This window comes from Mixophyes fleayi, chromosome 1 (assembly GCF_038048845.1).
Source record: "Mixophyes fleayi isolate aMixFle1 chromosome 1, aMixFle1.hap1, whole genome shotgun sequence".
NCBI classification, from domain to species: Eukaryota; Metazoa; Chordata; class Amphibia; order Anura; family Limnodynastidae; genus Mixophyes; species Mixophyes fleayi.
Genome location: NC_134402.1, coordinates 353,612,055 through 353,627,156, shown reverse-complemented (window position 1 = coordinate 353,627,156; position 15,102 = coordinate 353,612,055). Strand labels below are relative to the sequence as shown.

General features: G+C 39.3%; 1 protein-coding gene across 16 annotated transcripts in view; it reads right to left on the bottom strand.

Annotated features, from left to right (window-relative positions):
• The window catches only part of NCOR2 (nuclear receptor corepressor 2), a 285,729-nt gene that overhangs the window by 181,210 nt on the left and 89,417 nt on the right, over nt 1–15,102 (bottom strand). For all 16 annotated transcript variants that reach the window (XM_075177047.1, XM_075177100.1, XM_075177115.1 and 13 more), the window contains exon 4: nt 4,926–5,106. In XM_075177047.1, coding sequence (XP_075033148.1) covers nt 4,926–5,106 — 181 coding nt within the window. The remainder of the gene's footprint in view (nt 1–4,925; nt 5,107–15,102) is intronic.

The following is a 15,102-nucleotide window of genomic DNA, read 5'->3' as shown; positions in this document are numbered from 1 at the left end:
GGGAGTTCAACAATCCGGAGGTTAATACATTTACCCCCAGGACTGGTTGGAGTTTTCTAACTTTCATGTACCCATTTTTTCCCCCAAATAGGGCCCCCAACATTCCAGGATTCAGTCAAGCAGCAACTGATCTAAAGACACCAGCAACCACAGGTGGTGAAAGTGACAAGAACAGGTAGGAGAGAGCAAAACAATCTGCCAACTCTCCTGAATCTGGTGGGAGTTCTATTATGAGGAGATCTGACTTGTTTAAATGCTGCACTATGGGATTCATGAAGAAGAATGACATGAAAAGTGCTGGAATGTAATAATGCAAGCTACTATGTTTCTGTAGGTAGAAGGCTGCAGTCATTAACTGTAGTGGTGGACAGTCTGTGACATGGTAGCGATAGGAGACTGCTGTATTTTTTATTACAGGGCTTGCTAACCCTGAACTGCAGCTTCTTGACATGTTAATTATGATTAATACCTAAGTTTAGTTAAAGATAAGGTACAATTTGTGTGAATTGAAAGGTAAGCAGTGGTGGAAGTGGGGTGTATATGGTAGTAGGTCATACCGCTACTTCTCATACTGCCTTCATTGTAAAATTATCAAATTCAATTCACTTGTTTACATTCCCATTACATTTTTCATACTGCCACTTCAAAATTTCCACCTCGACCACTGAGCTTAATAAATCATCATCATCATCATCACCATTTATTTATATAGCGCCACTGATTCCGCAGCGCTGTACAGAGAACTCATTCACATCTATCCCTGCCCCATTGGAGCTCACAGTCTAAATTCCCTAATATAGACACACACACACTCACACACAGACATACAGAGATATTCATCATATGAAGTAAATTACCAGTATAATTAAAAGTTCTGCTAGATCCTTTGACAAAATATTATTCCTTAACTGCAGGGACCACAGTGTGATGCAGTGTAATGATAAAGGAGGGCACAGTGTGATGAGAGGGACAATAATGAGGGACAGCAGTGTGATGCAGTGTAATGATAAAGGAGGGCACAGTGTGATGAGAGGGACAATAATGAGGAACAGCAGTGTGATGCAGTGTAATGATAAAGGAGGGCACAGTGTGATGAGAGGGACAGTAATGAGGGACAGCAGTGTGATGCAGTGTAATGATAAAGGAGAGCACAGTGTGATGAGAGGGACAATAATGAGGGACAGCAGTGTGATGCAGTGTAATGGTAAAGGAGAGCACAGTGTGATGTGAGGGACAGTAATGAGGGACAGCAGTGTGATGCAGTGTAATGGTAAAGGAGAGCACAGTGTGATGAGAGGGACAGTAATGAGGGACAGCAGTGTGATGCAGGTGGAGCAGCGTGATGTGCGGCGGCACATAGCTTACTCTTCTGCTTAACTATAGAAATATATGCTATGCTACAAAAATATAGTGCTATGGATTGTTTCAGGGTGGGGCCAAACCAGTATCTTGCCTAGGGCCCCATGAGGTCTAAATTTGGCTCTGGGGGTAACAGCAAACACCTCAAAGTCATGAAAGCTGGGAGCAAGTTCATGACAATAAAAATTTATAATATATATTATAATATAATATATATTTTTTTTTTTACAAATGCATACTTGGCAATACAGCAAGTTTTTTGGCTCAGATTTAGTAACCAGCTTTGTCCAACTGCTGAAAATGAGATTAGGTTGTAGAGGGATGTGAAGTATAAAAGACAAAAGGGGATGGAGAAACCGCACAGAGGGAAGAGAGGAAGAAGGTTGAGTTGCAATAAGAAAATGGGACAGAAAGAAGTAAAACTTCATAGTTCCTTTATGAGTAATTTTCATCAAAATAATGCCTCAATGCAGGACAGTGGCGTGTGTGAAACTGCAGATTAAGCAAAAATATATATTTCCAAACCACATTTATGAGCTCTGATTCACTGTGGATTACAAAAGATATTTACATGATATGCATCAGGCATCAGTGCCTCCCCTGCTGTTCCCCACTACACATTGCCAACCAGTGTGAGATTTAGTTGAAAGTCAGATGCAGTTATAGCCCATGAACTCTTCTTTATACCAGACAAGCATATATTACAGCTATGCATTATAAAAACATTTTATTCCCATTTCCCCTACTCTACATACAGAGGCATGCTTACTGAGGCAGTGAAGTAGATGAATGATACAGGAATATCAAGCAGGTAAATAAACTGCTATAAAGCTCCATCTGCTATGCCAGATCTGAGTTTTGATTTTCCTGGAAGACACCATCTACCAGGCAGCTAGTAAAACCATCTATTTATCTCATACTTCTTATTCAAATTATCCAAAAATTGACATTACACAGATGTGGCTTCATTTCCGCCTGCTAGGCGTTATTTCCAGGTTTTGTTGATCGACTGGTTTAACTCCACTCCTACACATTCTGACAGTGCTGCAGCTTCAAGCACGGTTACTGTCTGCTCAGCCTTCCCCTCCCGGGGTATGCAGCGAAGGATTATTGCTAGTGCCATTTTACCTCCTAGCCAACTGGGATCCCTGCCAAGGTCAATACAAGTCGCAGCCAGTTTCATGAATAACGGTGAGGCCCAGCCCACTGGAAACTCTGAGATGTTAATCCCAGCAACAGATTAGTGTTCCCATAACAGTTTTACGGAGAAGCAATGAGCAGGGACAATGCTGGATGAACTCCAAGTAGACCACAGGATATCAATCTAGTTCCTAGCTGTGCCACCACAACAAAGACCTGCACAGAGATTTCCCAAGACAACTCAACTCTTCAAGTAAAAAACTTACAGATAAAAAGTGATCACTGTAAAAAGGGGCAAAAAAACAAATCCAAACTCAGACTTCCATTTATTAAAAATAATGGTTAAAAATCCAGATTTATGAATTGGACTTTCTATTTAAGTTCTTTAACGTGCAATTATTTTAGCAGTTTCAGAAAAACATACATACATACATACACTATATTTGTTCAAAAAACATTCCACAGGGTGAGGAGGAGGGGGGGGGGGTTAAAATAAAAGTGATCAAAGTATAAAAATGAAAAACAAAATTTAAATTTAAAAAACAACACCATGGGGTAAATGTATCAAGCTGAGAGTTTTCCAGCGGGTTTGAAAAATTGAGATGTTGCCTATAGCAACCAATCAGATTCTAGCTATCATTTTGTAGAATGTACTAAATAAATGATAGCTAGAATCTGATTGGCCTTTCAAACCCGCCGGAAAACACTCAGCTTGATACATTTACCCCTATGTTGTGTTTCTAGTATATCGTGTAGGCTAATTTATCATCTAGGTTCCATAAGACATTCCTGTACAGAATCTTAAGACCTGAACCATGACACATGTACATAACCCAACTTCTCCCTGTTAAGAAGATATACAGAGATCTTACCATCCACAGATGACAGTAGCAGTTGCAACGCTCAGTGTCCACATTCTATTTTTCTTGCCAATGCCTCAAATTCACATATATGTTTCTGGGTATAAATAAACTGTCCCAAAGACAAATTCTATTGACATACAGGCAGGACAGAAAAAAGGGTGTAATTTTGGGGCACTCCAATGGATTAAATAAAATAATCAAACTTTAATGGTATGCATTAAAATCAGAGTAGAAAAATTAGCGAAATATAAAACATATAAACATACAGTGATACAATACAAGTTAAAACTGCAAACTCAGTTGCACGAGCTCCAACAATCAATTATCACACAGCTGAATGCAGCAAGGCTGAGATAAGCCTTAATGCAATAGCAGGGTCATAATAAACCCTATTACATAAAACTGGTGTAACTCCTGCATAATAGTATGACGAGAACAAAAAGCCCTTGTATATAACATGCATATGGTGCCAAAGTCAGATATATAAAGGCATGATGAGCTGCTACCTCATTTAATAAAGAATATCCCTATAGGCATAAAGCATAACGGGAGATGAAATGAGGTCAGGGCTCCCCCTTCAGATCGCGGGATTTTGTGAGAAGTCCCTGCCTAAAGTATCTGGGAAGCGATCAGGGGATAGTGAGCCTAGAATTAACCCATGCAGGAGGTGAGTGTTGGAGCCCGGAAACGCCAACGCTCGTTTCGCTCGGCTGCTTTTTCAAATTATATTGGACATTGATTGAATTTATTTGAGAGGGAAAGCAGTTGTCCAACTGCAACATGACCCCAGTGAACAGTATAGCCTATTATGAGGAGTTCAGGAAACTTCTTTAATAGAACCTCAAATAAATCAAAATCTACGTAAAACAATGCTTTAATGACCACAAAAGGAAAAACCATGAACATATGACATGTTCCCAAGAGGGTTAATATGTAATAAGCCATGGCAGGCTCCTTCCCCATTGGCTACTGTCCAAATTAAACACAGAAAATAGGCCTGCTGGTTTTCCTCAAGTCCTTATCCCACACCAGAACCTGCACAGCATTCCAACTATCTCTGTGGCATCCTCAGTGGAAAAAAGAAAAACATTTAAATGGAAACAGGCTTGTATTTCCCAGAAGATAATGCAATGATAATATTGAATAGTATAAATGGCACTATTCCCTTAACCCCTCAACCACTGGTCAAATCACACAACCCAACCTACAGCACCTAATAAAAAGCAAACATAGCACCAATCTTTGTCCCTACCCAACATGAACAGATATATTGTGCACATGAACGAGTTCCAATCATCTTGCAGTATATACACACACACACACACACACACACACACACACAGGCAGATTCAGTTCCCTGCATTGTTCCAAAGAACACGGGCCGCGCATTAAGTGCTGTTACTACAGTAATATGAACACAGCTTTTTGCTCATGGCTCACAGAGCTGCGAGAAAAAGCAGCGTTGGAATTACCGTAGAAACGGTAATAATGCACGACCCGTGTTGTTCTTGGGAATTGAATCTGCCCCTTAGTTGATTACTATAAGAAAAGTGATTTCCCTACCTTGCCCAACTCTTCACCGACTCCATGTTGGTTCTGGTTGATAAGTGGAGAGTATCGGAGTAGTGGATCTTGAAGCAGCTCCAGCCTAGGCCGCTTTGTCTCTGCAATGTCTAAATCTGCCTGTTTGCTCATGTCAGACATGTAGGCATGTGGGTCCCCTCTCCCATGTATTTCCTGTGACCTGAGGGAAGGACAGCAGATGGAAGGTGTAAGTCAAAAAAAATAAAATAAATGTACACATAGAATTGTATGCAAAGTTGTCACTTTTAGATATTACGTAATGAGAGGAATGAAACACCATCAGCAAATGCACATATATAGTTTGTTTGCCTTTTTCGTTTGTTCTTCCCACAGCTTTCAAGGTAAAGTCAAATCTTATCTTGTTATTTAGTATCGAAAAAGCAACCTATTCGACCAAATCTTATTTTATAAATAGTATTTTTGGTCGATTTACCCCAAAATTTGCTAATATATGAAAACTGCTACACATTACAAATCAGACCCGCACAACGCCGGGTGCCCATGCTTTTATTTTATATTCTTAATTCTCATTCTGCGGAGCTCAGTGTAAAAGGATGTATGACTGTCAATCTCAATGCTGAAGGGACAAAACAATACACTGAACAAAAAGGGTCAATTACAGAATGGTTACATTACTAGACATCCAGGATGTAACTACAGCTGTAGCAGACAATGCAACTGCTACGGGGAACAGCAGCATGTATTGTCCAGTACAAGGAAAACATATGTATGTGTAAGGGCTTCGTCGGACTTATTGCATGTCCGACATTCACTAGACCTTGGGGTCCCAACCACAGCTGCACAGCCCTGAGCTAAGGTAGTCCTTCATTTGTACATTTCTTCCATATTGTTCTTAATAAGAACAGCAGAAGATTTAATGTAATAAGTGCATTACAAAGTTCTAGTTTCTTTTGTTTAACACATCCATATTTCAACACCTTGTCACATGTGGAGAATACACACGTATTGTCTGTAATGTACAAACAGAGCCTCCTGCCTGTAGATTATAACAGTTCCTGGAAGCAGGTTACCTATACCTTCAGTAAATATAAGTCAGAAGGGACCCAGGTGGAAGACTTAACTATATGTGTGTATTATTATGAATGAATCACAACTTAAAATGATTATGTCAATAGTTAAATGTGTGACAAGGGGGAGAGAGCCATGCAAACCTTTATACTGGTATAGATCCAGTCTGTATGCACTTTTTGAAGTAATCCTAAGAGTTTTACTTCTTAAAAATTGTAAAATTGTAAAGTGCTGCACAATTGTTTCCTGTGCTGGATGCGCAGCACAAAACGCCTTGGTTTCTGTTCCGGAACAACGAGGGGCCACCCTGTGAACACCAATATTCTTGTATATAATGGGTGGAAAAAAATCTGAGATCTGTTATTAGGATTGTCTTTTGCTTTCTTAGTAAAGTTTGTTGTCGTGGTTTTGTTTATTTATTTTTTTACTATAATTGGCAAAGTGCACATCTCCTGTAATGTGTAACCGAATTGTACAAAATGCATCTCATTAAAATCAGTGGTGGAAGGGGGAGTGTATACGGTGCTATGCCGTACCGCCACTTCTCCCTCTGCCTTCATTGCATAACTATCAAATTCCATTCACTTACATACCCATTACATTTTTCATACCACCACTTTTAATTGTCCACTTTGACCACTAATTAAAAGTATAAAAACTGAGGGATATATTTATGGCGCTCACCACAACTAATAAATTAAAAGTAGGGTGCAATAATGGCGTGGCCACATGTTACAATCAAGAAGAAATTGACCCTCTAAACAAAGGAATCATATTTTGCTCTTATTATAGCTACTTCACGGTGCACTTTTTATCAAAAACAGGATGGTGACAATACACCAGTGATATCACGGAGGCCCAATATTCATAGGACACTGGTTCCTAGTAAGACGACCAGTAGCACTTTCAGCTGCACTATTACATCACATTTAAGATTTTGCATTCCTCACAGCAACATTCCTTTATTGACCACCGAATATATTAATAGATTGGGGGCTTTCAGGAACATGTATTATGTTATATATTCAGTTAATCTTATAAAGCCTCCTATTCAAAATAGCTGGGTAAAAAAAAAAAAAAAAAAAAAAAGAAGAAAAGAAGGGGGGGGGGGGGGGGGGGGGGTTAGAACGAGGATTTGACACCAAAATGCAGACATCGAATTTCTGTGACTATTTTCATAATAAGTATTTGCTATTCTGACATGAATATTATTCCTTTGATACAGCACATAATAAAGATCAATACAATATATGCAGGTGTTTCTGTTTTTATTTACAATCACACAGAATGAGAACAGTGACCTCCCTGTAATGTCACCATCGGGATGTTCTCAGGAAGGACACATGCTTTCTATCCATAGCAAACATGAGTCTTCTTACAAGTCAGATCCTATTTAAGCAAAAGGCATGTGTTCATTTACAGACCTAAATATTTTAAGAGTGTGAAAGGGGTATGCGAGTATGATTTATTCATATCCAGAAATTCTGCAGGGACCAAAATTGTGCAGCATGGAAAAAAAACGAAAGTCATAGTATCTGAAGCTTTAAAAATGCATTAAAACCACTCCTATATATAAAGAACAATTCTCATAGCCATGAATTTATCCAAGTTGTGCTAAAGTACCCACAAGATAGACTGCCCTGTCCTTATCAACAAGGACACATGGGGATAAATGTATGAATGTCCGTTTTCTGCAAGTCACCGGAAATCGGCGACTTTGCAAGTAAAATTTAAAGCGGCGATGACTTGTAAAGGTTTGCGACTTGCAGAAATCGGACATTCATACATTTACCCCATGGTCTTCAAAGACACACACTGTTTTTAATACCACTCTATTAAAAAAAACAAAAAAACACAACAACCACCAAAACACTTAACCCCAAAAGATTTTCAAAATATGCATTTACAAAAAAGGTAAAAAGTGGTTTGGTCTAATGCTGCCTTTCCACCATACTTTTGTTATAAAAGGTGAAACGGACTATTTTTTTTCCCCAAATCAACGAGGAACAGAATAAGTCACATTCTACAACTCTTAGGTGGTGCCGATATGATGCATAAACAAGTCAAAATAATAATACATAGCATATTGGCTATGCTTGCTGTGACATTATTATCCTTGGCCCTGTGTGTGAATCTACCAATCTGCTGTTTGTACAGACTACCCTGTTAATTATGAGACTACAAGCCAACCATGTAAGTTTAGTGGTTATTTACGTTTGTTATGACAAGTACTGCACTTGTATGTCAAGTGTAAGATGCAGCTTGTAAGTTTTGTGCTTTAATAAAAAAAATCAGGCTTGATTCATCAAGGCTCGTATACTGAGCGCAATGTGCGTTTGTTTTAAAACGCACATAAATCGGGTACGCCCAAATTCAACAAGGATGCAGATGTGGAGATACGTGTGGTGATGAAAACACTGCAGGATGCGACCAATACATATGTGGAATGTAAAATCATAAAAACGCACAGGGGAAAAGACAAAATCCTATTCAACTTATGTCAACTATTAATATAGGCATTAATGATAAACATTAAAATGTTATTTTTTTCCCATGAAATACATTAGTATGTTATGAATGTCTCCTGTAAATATTTTTTTTTTTTACAGTTGCTCCTAATTGCAAACGTATCTATTTGTATGCATACACAGTGGTCATAATTAGTAATCACTATTTAGACTAGACCTGTAGCTTTCCAGAGCTTGAATAGAACACTGCTGCATGCGCTCAAGATTGGCATGTCCTTACTGTACAATAATCACGGGCAAAGGCCCATCCCCACCCCGTTCCCTCCCTGAAATCGTAGGCTGTAGTAAGTTCTGTGGTGTATAGTCTGGTTTTGGGCTTGCGCAGTGTAATTTTGTGGATTGTACACACAAAATAGCTATTCACATCCCTAACCGAATCTGACATATTGTCTAACGTCAACACACCTGGACAGTGACCTTATTTCTTTGATACGGACACAAATAAAAGGCCATTATAAAAGGCTTCTAATAGCAATTCAGCAAGTTCACAGTGACCAATCTGACAAACCAGACCAGCTAGTCATTGGAGTTTAAAGTGAAGATACTAATAGTAAGGGAAGGTATATGAACATACACACAAGATACTAGCTCTATACAACTCCCAGATTAGTAGGAGAGGACTAGATTATAATCAAACTGAGGAGAAGATGCATTTAACAGAAAACTTAGTGAAACTATGACTATCAAGAACCACCATATCCATGAAAGTATAAGGAGTACCTTAGAAATAGTAGAGCTATTATATGTGCTATTCCAAGATCTTCGACTGTTTTTAAACTTTTGTGACCACACTTGGTACTCGACCATGTTAGAGTGAGAGGCCAGCTTGTGGATGAACATACGTGGAAAAACAGAAACACAAGCAAATGTGACAATGTACAAAGAGCAGATTCAGAATTAAAAAGATATCATGAAACACTTGAATGTTTTGTATTCAAGAAAGTTAATTGTAGAGTTTTGAAAGCATGAATCAGCTAGAGAAGCAAAATAAATCAATGGCAAAAATGCCATAAAAAGATTATGATCTTTCAGTACGGGGTCTGCCTTCAACACTAGTGTATGTGTCAAAGAATGCACGGTATACTGACTGCAGAGCCGCAAATCATATGACTAATGATCAAAGCTTCTTCTGACCAACGTAAGATGGAAAGGGTTACCCTTGCTAATGGAACATATTTGACCGCTAAAGGAATAGGGAAAGGTTATACCTTCACTCATCAGAAAAAAGGCCAGTAAATATTAAGATCAATATATAAAATACAACAGTGCCCTAAAACGTATGACCCTAGAAACACATTGCTAAAATAACATTTGTATTTTTATTTCGTACTCCTTTCCACAGATATTGTTAGCGATTACTTTTAATGAAAACATGAAATATTCTAAAATTTGGCAGTATAGCAACACTAAATATAACAAACCAAATATAGCACGTGTACATCAATATAGTATTAGAGCAGATTATAAAAGTAGGACAAATGATATATAAAAAGTAAAAATCTGTAGACATAGAATATATCAGTAGAGGTATAGTGGCAAGGATCAGTAGAGGTATAGTGGTAAGGGGATATTAACATAACTCAGCTGATCCTGCTAAAATCTGCATTATCTTGGGGCTCCTATTACTAGAAACTATAGTTCAAACAGACGAGGAAAAGAACCACGATCTGAAAGTGGGTGAAGTAAGCTCTGACGCAGATTTGCAGACAATATATTGGGTGAAGTAATAAATGACAATTTGCCATCTCCAAATATGTTAATACCAAGTAATACCCCATTCATACTGCACCAAAATCCCGGGTTTTTGCCGGGGCAAGCTCAAACTACCCGGGTCCTGGTGCAGTATGAATGGTACAAGTCAAAAATCCCGGGTCTTCAACCCAGGATTTATCAAGGGGTAATTCCCGGGTCGGACCCGGGTTGCCTGCACTATGAATGGTGCAACCCGGGTTTTTCAACCCGGGTTGCACAGAAAACAAGCTGATTGGCTGTCTGCCTGTCTCTGGAGGATGATGTCATCGGTGGGAGCACGTGGAAGATTCGAGAAGGAGCCAATGAAAACTGCTCTGGTGATGACTCCCACAAATTGCCAGGGCACAGACTTGTGCAGTATGAATGGGGTCAACCCGGGAAATTCCCGGGTCCGAGGTGCAGTATGAATGGTGTTTCTGAGCTGGGACGCTCCGAGCCCCGGCTTGAAAAACCCGGGATATTGCCGGGGCGGCAGTATGAAAGCGGTATAAGTCTACAGAGAAAACACCATACTTCCAGCACAGGAACAGAAAAAAAGCCAGAGCTGCATCACATTTGGAAGCAAGGCCTGTGGATGTTCCAAAAGAAAAAAATACAAAGTGAGAAGGAAAGAAAATAATTCTGGTAGGCTACAACGAGAACCAAAAGGACCCAGCAACAATTAGCAGGTGTGATCGTTGAAGGAGACTGTCACTCAAATTTTAAGTAGTTCCACCTGATCAACAAGTTCAATGACTAACAAGGAAAAAAGGAGCAGTGACAGGTTTATCAAATTAGGAGTTCCAGCTATTGAAGGAGAGGGAGTAATACCATCTCTGCTTTCAGTTAGAAGAGCCACAAGATGGGAAAAAAGCATTACAGCCAAACAATTATTATACTATATGGTTCGAACAGTACCACAACCTGAGCCAGAGTTGTTGAAAAAAGATGCAAAGTCTGTCTATCCAAGATACGCAGAAGTGGATTAAGGCTGCTGATGAAGAAATGTATTGCCCCTATGTACAGCAATGCTGAACCTTTGTGGGGCCTCAGAAATTCTTATTATTTGCATCAACCAGCTCCAGACCTAGGAATTAACCAAATTACCACCATGCAAGCTGCTGGATGCATTGGGATTTTAACGGCAAAGTGCAACTCTAAAAGCAAAGTTAATTGATTATAAGGCAAAATTAGTCATAAGGTGTTTGGAGCATACGTGGCATTATAATCTTCCCCATATTTTTGCAGTCACTAAAGTACATTCAGGAGACAAATTACTGCAGCAGCAGTATGAAAGATGAAACCAAGACATTACGACAACAAAACAGCCTCCTTCAATGGTAATACTGAAGAGGAGTTGTACATGTGAATCTGAACGATATGATAGAAAAGGAGTGAAGCACCTTGTTTACAAGTTATAAAGATTACTCTAGCAACTCAATCAGCAAGGGTTTGTTAGAGAAAAGAGACACTACTTGCCAACAATCAGCACAATAGCCAATCAGTTTGGGATGAGGGAAACCAAGAGGTGCTCAACTCTTGATTGATACGGCCTACGTGAAGTTTTTAAGAAGTATGATCTAACCAAGGAAAAGGTACAGAAAAGTAGTGGAAGCATTGTTGGAGATGACAACTAATTATCTGTGGACAATGCAGTCAAAATGGGATTTCTCTTCAGATGTATTAATAAGCTTCCCCAAAAAGATCTGAATGCAGTCACAAGAGACTCTTGCACTTTCTTAAACAGATTCAAGACCTCAGCATAAGACCACCTTAAACTCACAGGCTATGTGGATGCATATTGCACTGGTGATTTCAGTGTTCAAATCAAGTGGTTACTTGTTTAAGTTAGAGTGCAGCCCAATCTCACTGTTCAACACTAAGCAAGCGCCAGTTGCATTAATTACAGTGGTAGATTGTGTATCAGCAGCTTTTGCTAGCCAAGAGGTGATTTGACTGTGCCAGCTATTAGAGGGGATCTCAAAGCGTCAACCAGAGCGTACCAAGCTTGCAAATAGTAAAGCGGTCAATGCTAGAACTAAGCATATTGACGTCAGAAATCGTAACCCACGTGGACTCAGATGTAATTATGTGTGCATACTGTGAGGCGGACAAGATTATAGCTTATCCTTTGGCAAAACCACTAACAAGACCCAAGCATGAAGACCTCAGAACAAAGAGATGACTTACATAGTAAACAGCTGTTGAGTGAGCATTTTTTAATTATTCTCTATTTAAATACTTATTACAACATTAAATGTCCTGTCGGTATTTTGTAGTTTAATATAAACTTCTGCTTCTACTTCACATTGTTAATTAATATAGTTTAAAGGGGGGGGGGGGGACCCACCAGGAAATTAGAAACTGACAGTTGACTAGGATGTATGTTGCTGCAGTTTAAGAAGGAGCTTGCAAGTCTAGTTTCTCTAACACATCTGGACAATGTTCTGACTCATCTACTGCTAAAACTTAGACATGGACTTCTGTGCTTCTTCAGTAGAACCACCACCCTCTTAAGTTTGCATCATATTAAGTAATTTGTTAATGCACATGAAGATTATTATATATCTTATATTTATATATTCCCCATTTCTATCTATTTTTTGCATACACTGCCAATGCACACAAATTTTCTTCCAAAAATGTTTGCTTAACGAAAAACCCAAGCAAAACAAAAACGTTTTAGAACTGTATAACGTAACAGCCTCAGGTTTTTAAATTATTCCAAAAGTTGTGCCTATTCTTGAATACTGATGGGACAGGGAAATATTTGGCAGAGGTTTTACAATGTGAATGAGGCCAATATCTCTTTATAAACATTAAAGTCTGCGTGATTCTACTGGCCTGCCTTGGCAAGGATCTAGGCCGGGTATAGGGTTACGATGTGTCTGTTGAAGGGCAATCTAGTCATAAACCACACAGCAACCTCATCCAACACTATGTTTTTATTATATAGACATTATAAATTCCCACAGGGAATGGGTTAAACCAGAATTAACAATAAAAATAATAAAACAAAAAGTTTAGGCAATGAAATAAGAGTTGTTACTCTAAGTACTGTATATAAATTGCTGGAGGCAGCTCTTTGTAACAATAATTCACATCCATTTCATGCGCAGTCTTGCTAAAGCAGACCAAGCAAGGTTTGGAATGTAATTTAATCCCACGGATTCTTGGTACAAACAGTACACCTCCAGTTAAATTAGATGAGAAGTATTTCCTCAGAAACAAAGTTATCCTTGTGTGGCCTTTCTGTTATTACTGAAAAACTTCAGCATATGGTCCTTTAAACATAACCCAGAATGTATTTTGTGACAAAGTACAAGTGCTCTAGTATAATAACTCACCAGTACACGCTCAGCCTGGGTCACAGATGTAATACAGTAAAAGCCATCATTAATGGAGACACAGTCATGCAAAATCACATAGCTTTTGCCTGTACGTGCTATTCAGCTTTCTGTTGTTATTTGTCATGTAAAGCCAAACATCTTTATTCATTTTACAAATGTGTATTAAAATGGTTTTTGGACATCCTCCTCTCTACCAGCGGTGCATTTAGATAAGGGTGCTACCTAACTAAATGCTTTCCAGTTCCCAGGGCCTCGTACTCCTGAACCAACCATTAGTGAAGAGATCCTCCGACTGCAGCTGATCAGAAATATCACCTGAAACCTTTATACATAATTAAAAAAGTGCAGACTACTCATAGCAAACTATCCCTCATTCATGGTCCAGCCTTTCATTCTGTAATTTGAATTTGATTCTGGAGGACAGAGGGAGCCAGTGTAGGGTTTTGCAAAGTGGTGCAGCAGATGTGGAGCAGTGAGAGAGGAAGATCAGCCTTGCAGCATTTAGGATGGATTGAAGTGTGGATATATGGCTGTCAGGAATGCCAGATAGCAGGAGGTTGCATTAGTCAAGATGGGAGATGAGGGAATGGATAAGAGTTTTGGTAGCATGCTGAGTAAGAAAAAGTTGTATTCTGGCAATGCTTTTAAGGTGGAGTCGACAAGACTGGGAGAGAGTCTGGATGTGAACAATAAAACAGAGGGCAGAGTCAAGTGTGAAACCAAGGGTTTGGGAGACTGAGGAAAATATGGTGCTATTGACAGCGAGGGAAATTGACTCTTGTAGGAGGGAAGATAAGCTATGTTTTGGACATGTTGAGATTCAGGTAGCACTGAGATGTCCATGTGTGGATGACAGAAAAACAGTTGGTTACACGAGAGAGAGAGAGAGAGAGAAGGAGAGAGGTCAGGGGAATAGATATAGATTTGGGTGTCATCAGCGCAGAGGTGGTATTGGAGGCGGAATAAGCAAATTACTTCCCCAAGAGAAGCGGTGTATAATGAAAAAAGTAAAGTGTTTGCCAATTGAAAGAGCAGTGCTCCAAGATGACAGAATGAATTTATAGCGAAGAAAATCAGGATGGGAACGAGACTTCCTCTAGTGGCGCAATGCAGTGAGTGAGCACTTTTGCAGATAGTGGGACTGTTTGGTGTGCCATGGTTGGGGCTTGGATCATCGGAGACTATATGTAGTAGCTGGAGCTGCATTGTCAAGTGCTTAAGTGAGTGTTTTGTTAAAGAAACAGGCAACCTGATTAGGACAGGACAATGCAGTCATTGAAGAAAATAGTTTTAGTGAAAATGAGAAGTGAATTGGGTTAAGAATACTTTTTTGTTTTGCTGTGTATGTGTGGATTTTGGTGCAGGGGGAAGAGCTTGAGGTAAGGTGAGGCTCAAGGAAAGAAGGCTGTTGTCAGAGAGTGGGAAGGCTAAATTGGAGAAACTAGAGTTGGAGCAGTAGCAAAAGACAAGGTTAAGGGAGTGTCCATCACAGTGGGTGGGAGATGAGGTCCATTGGGA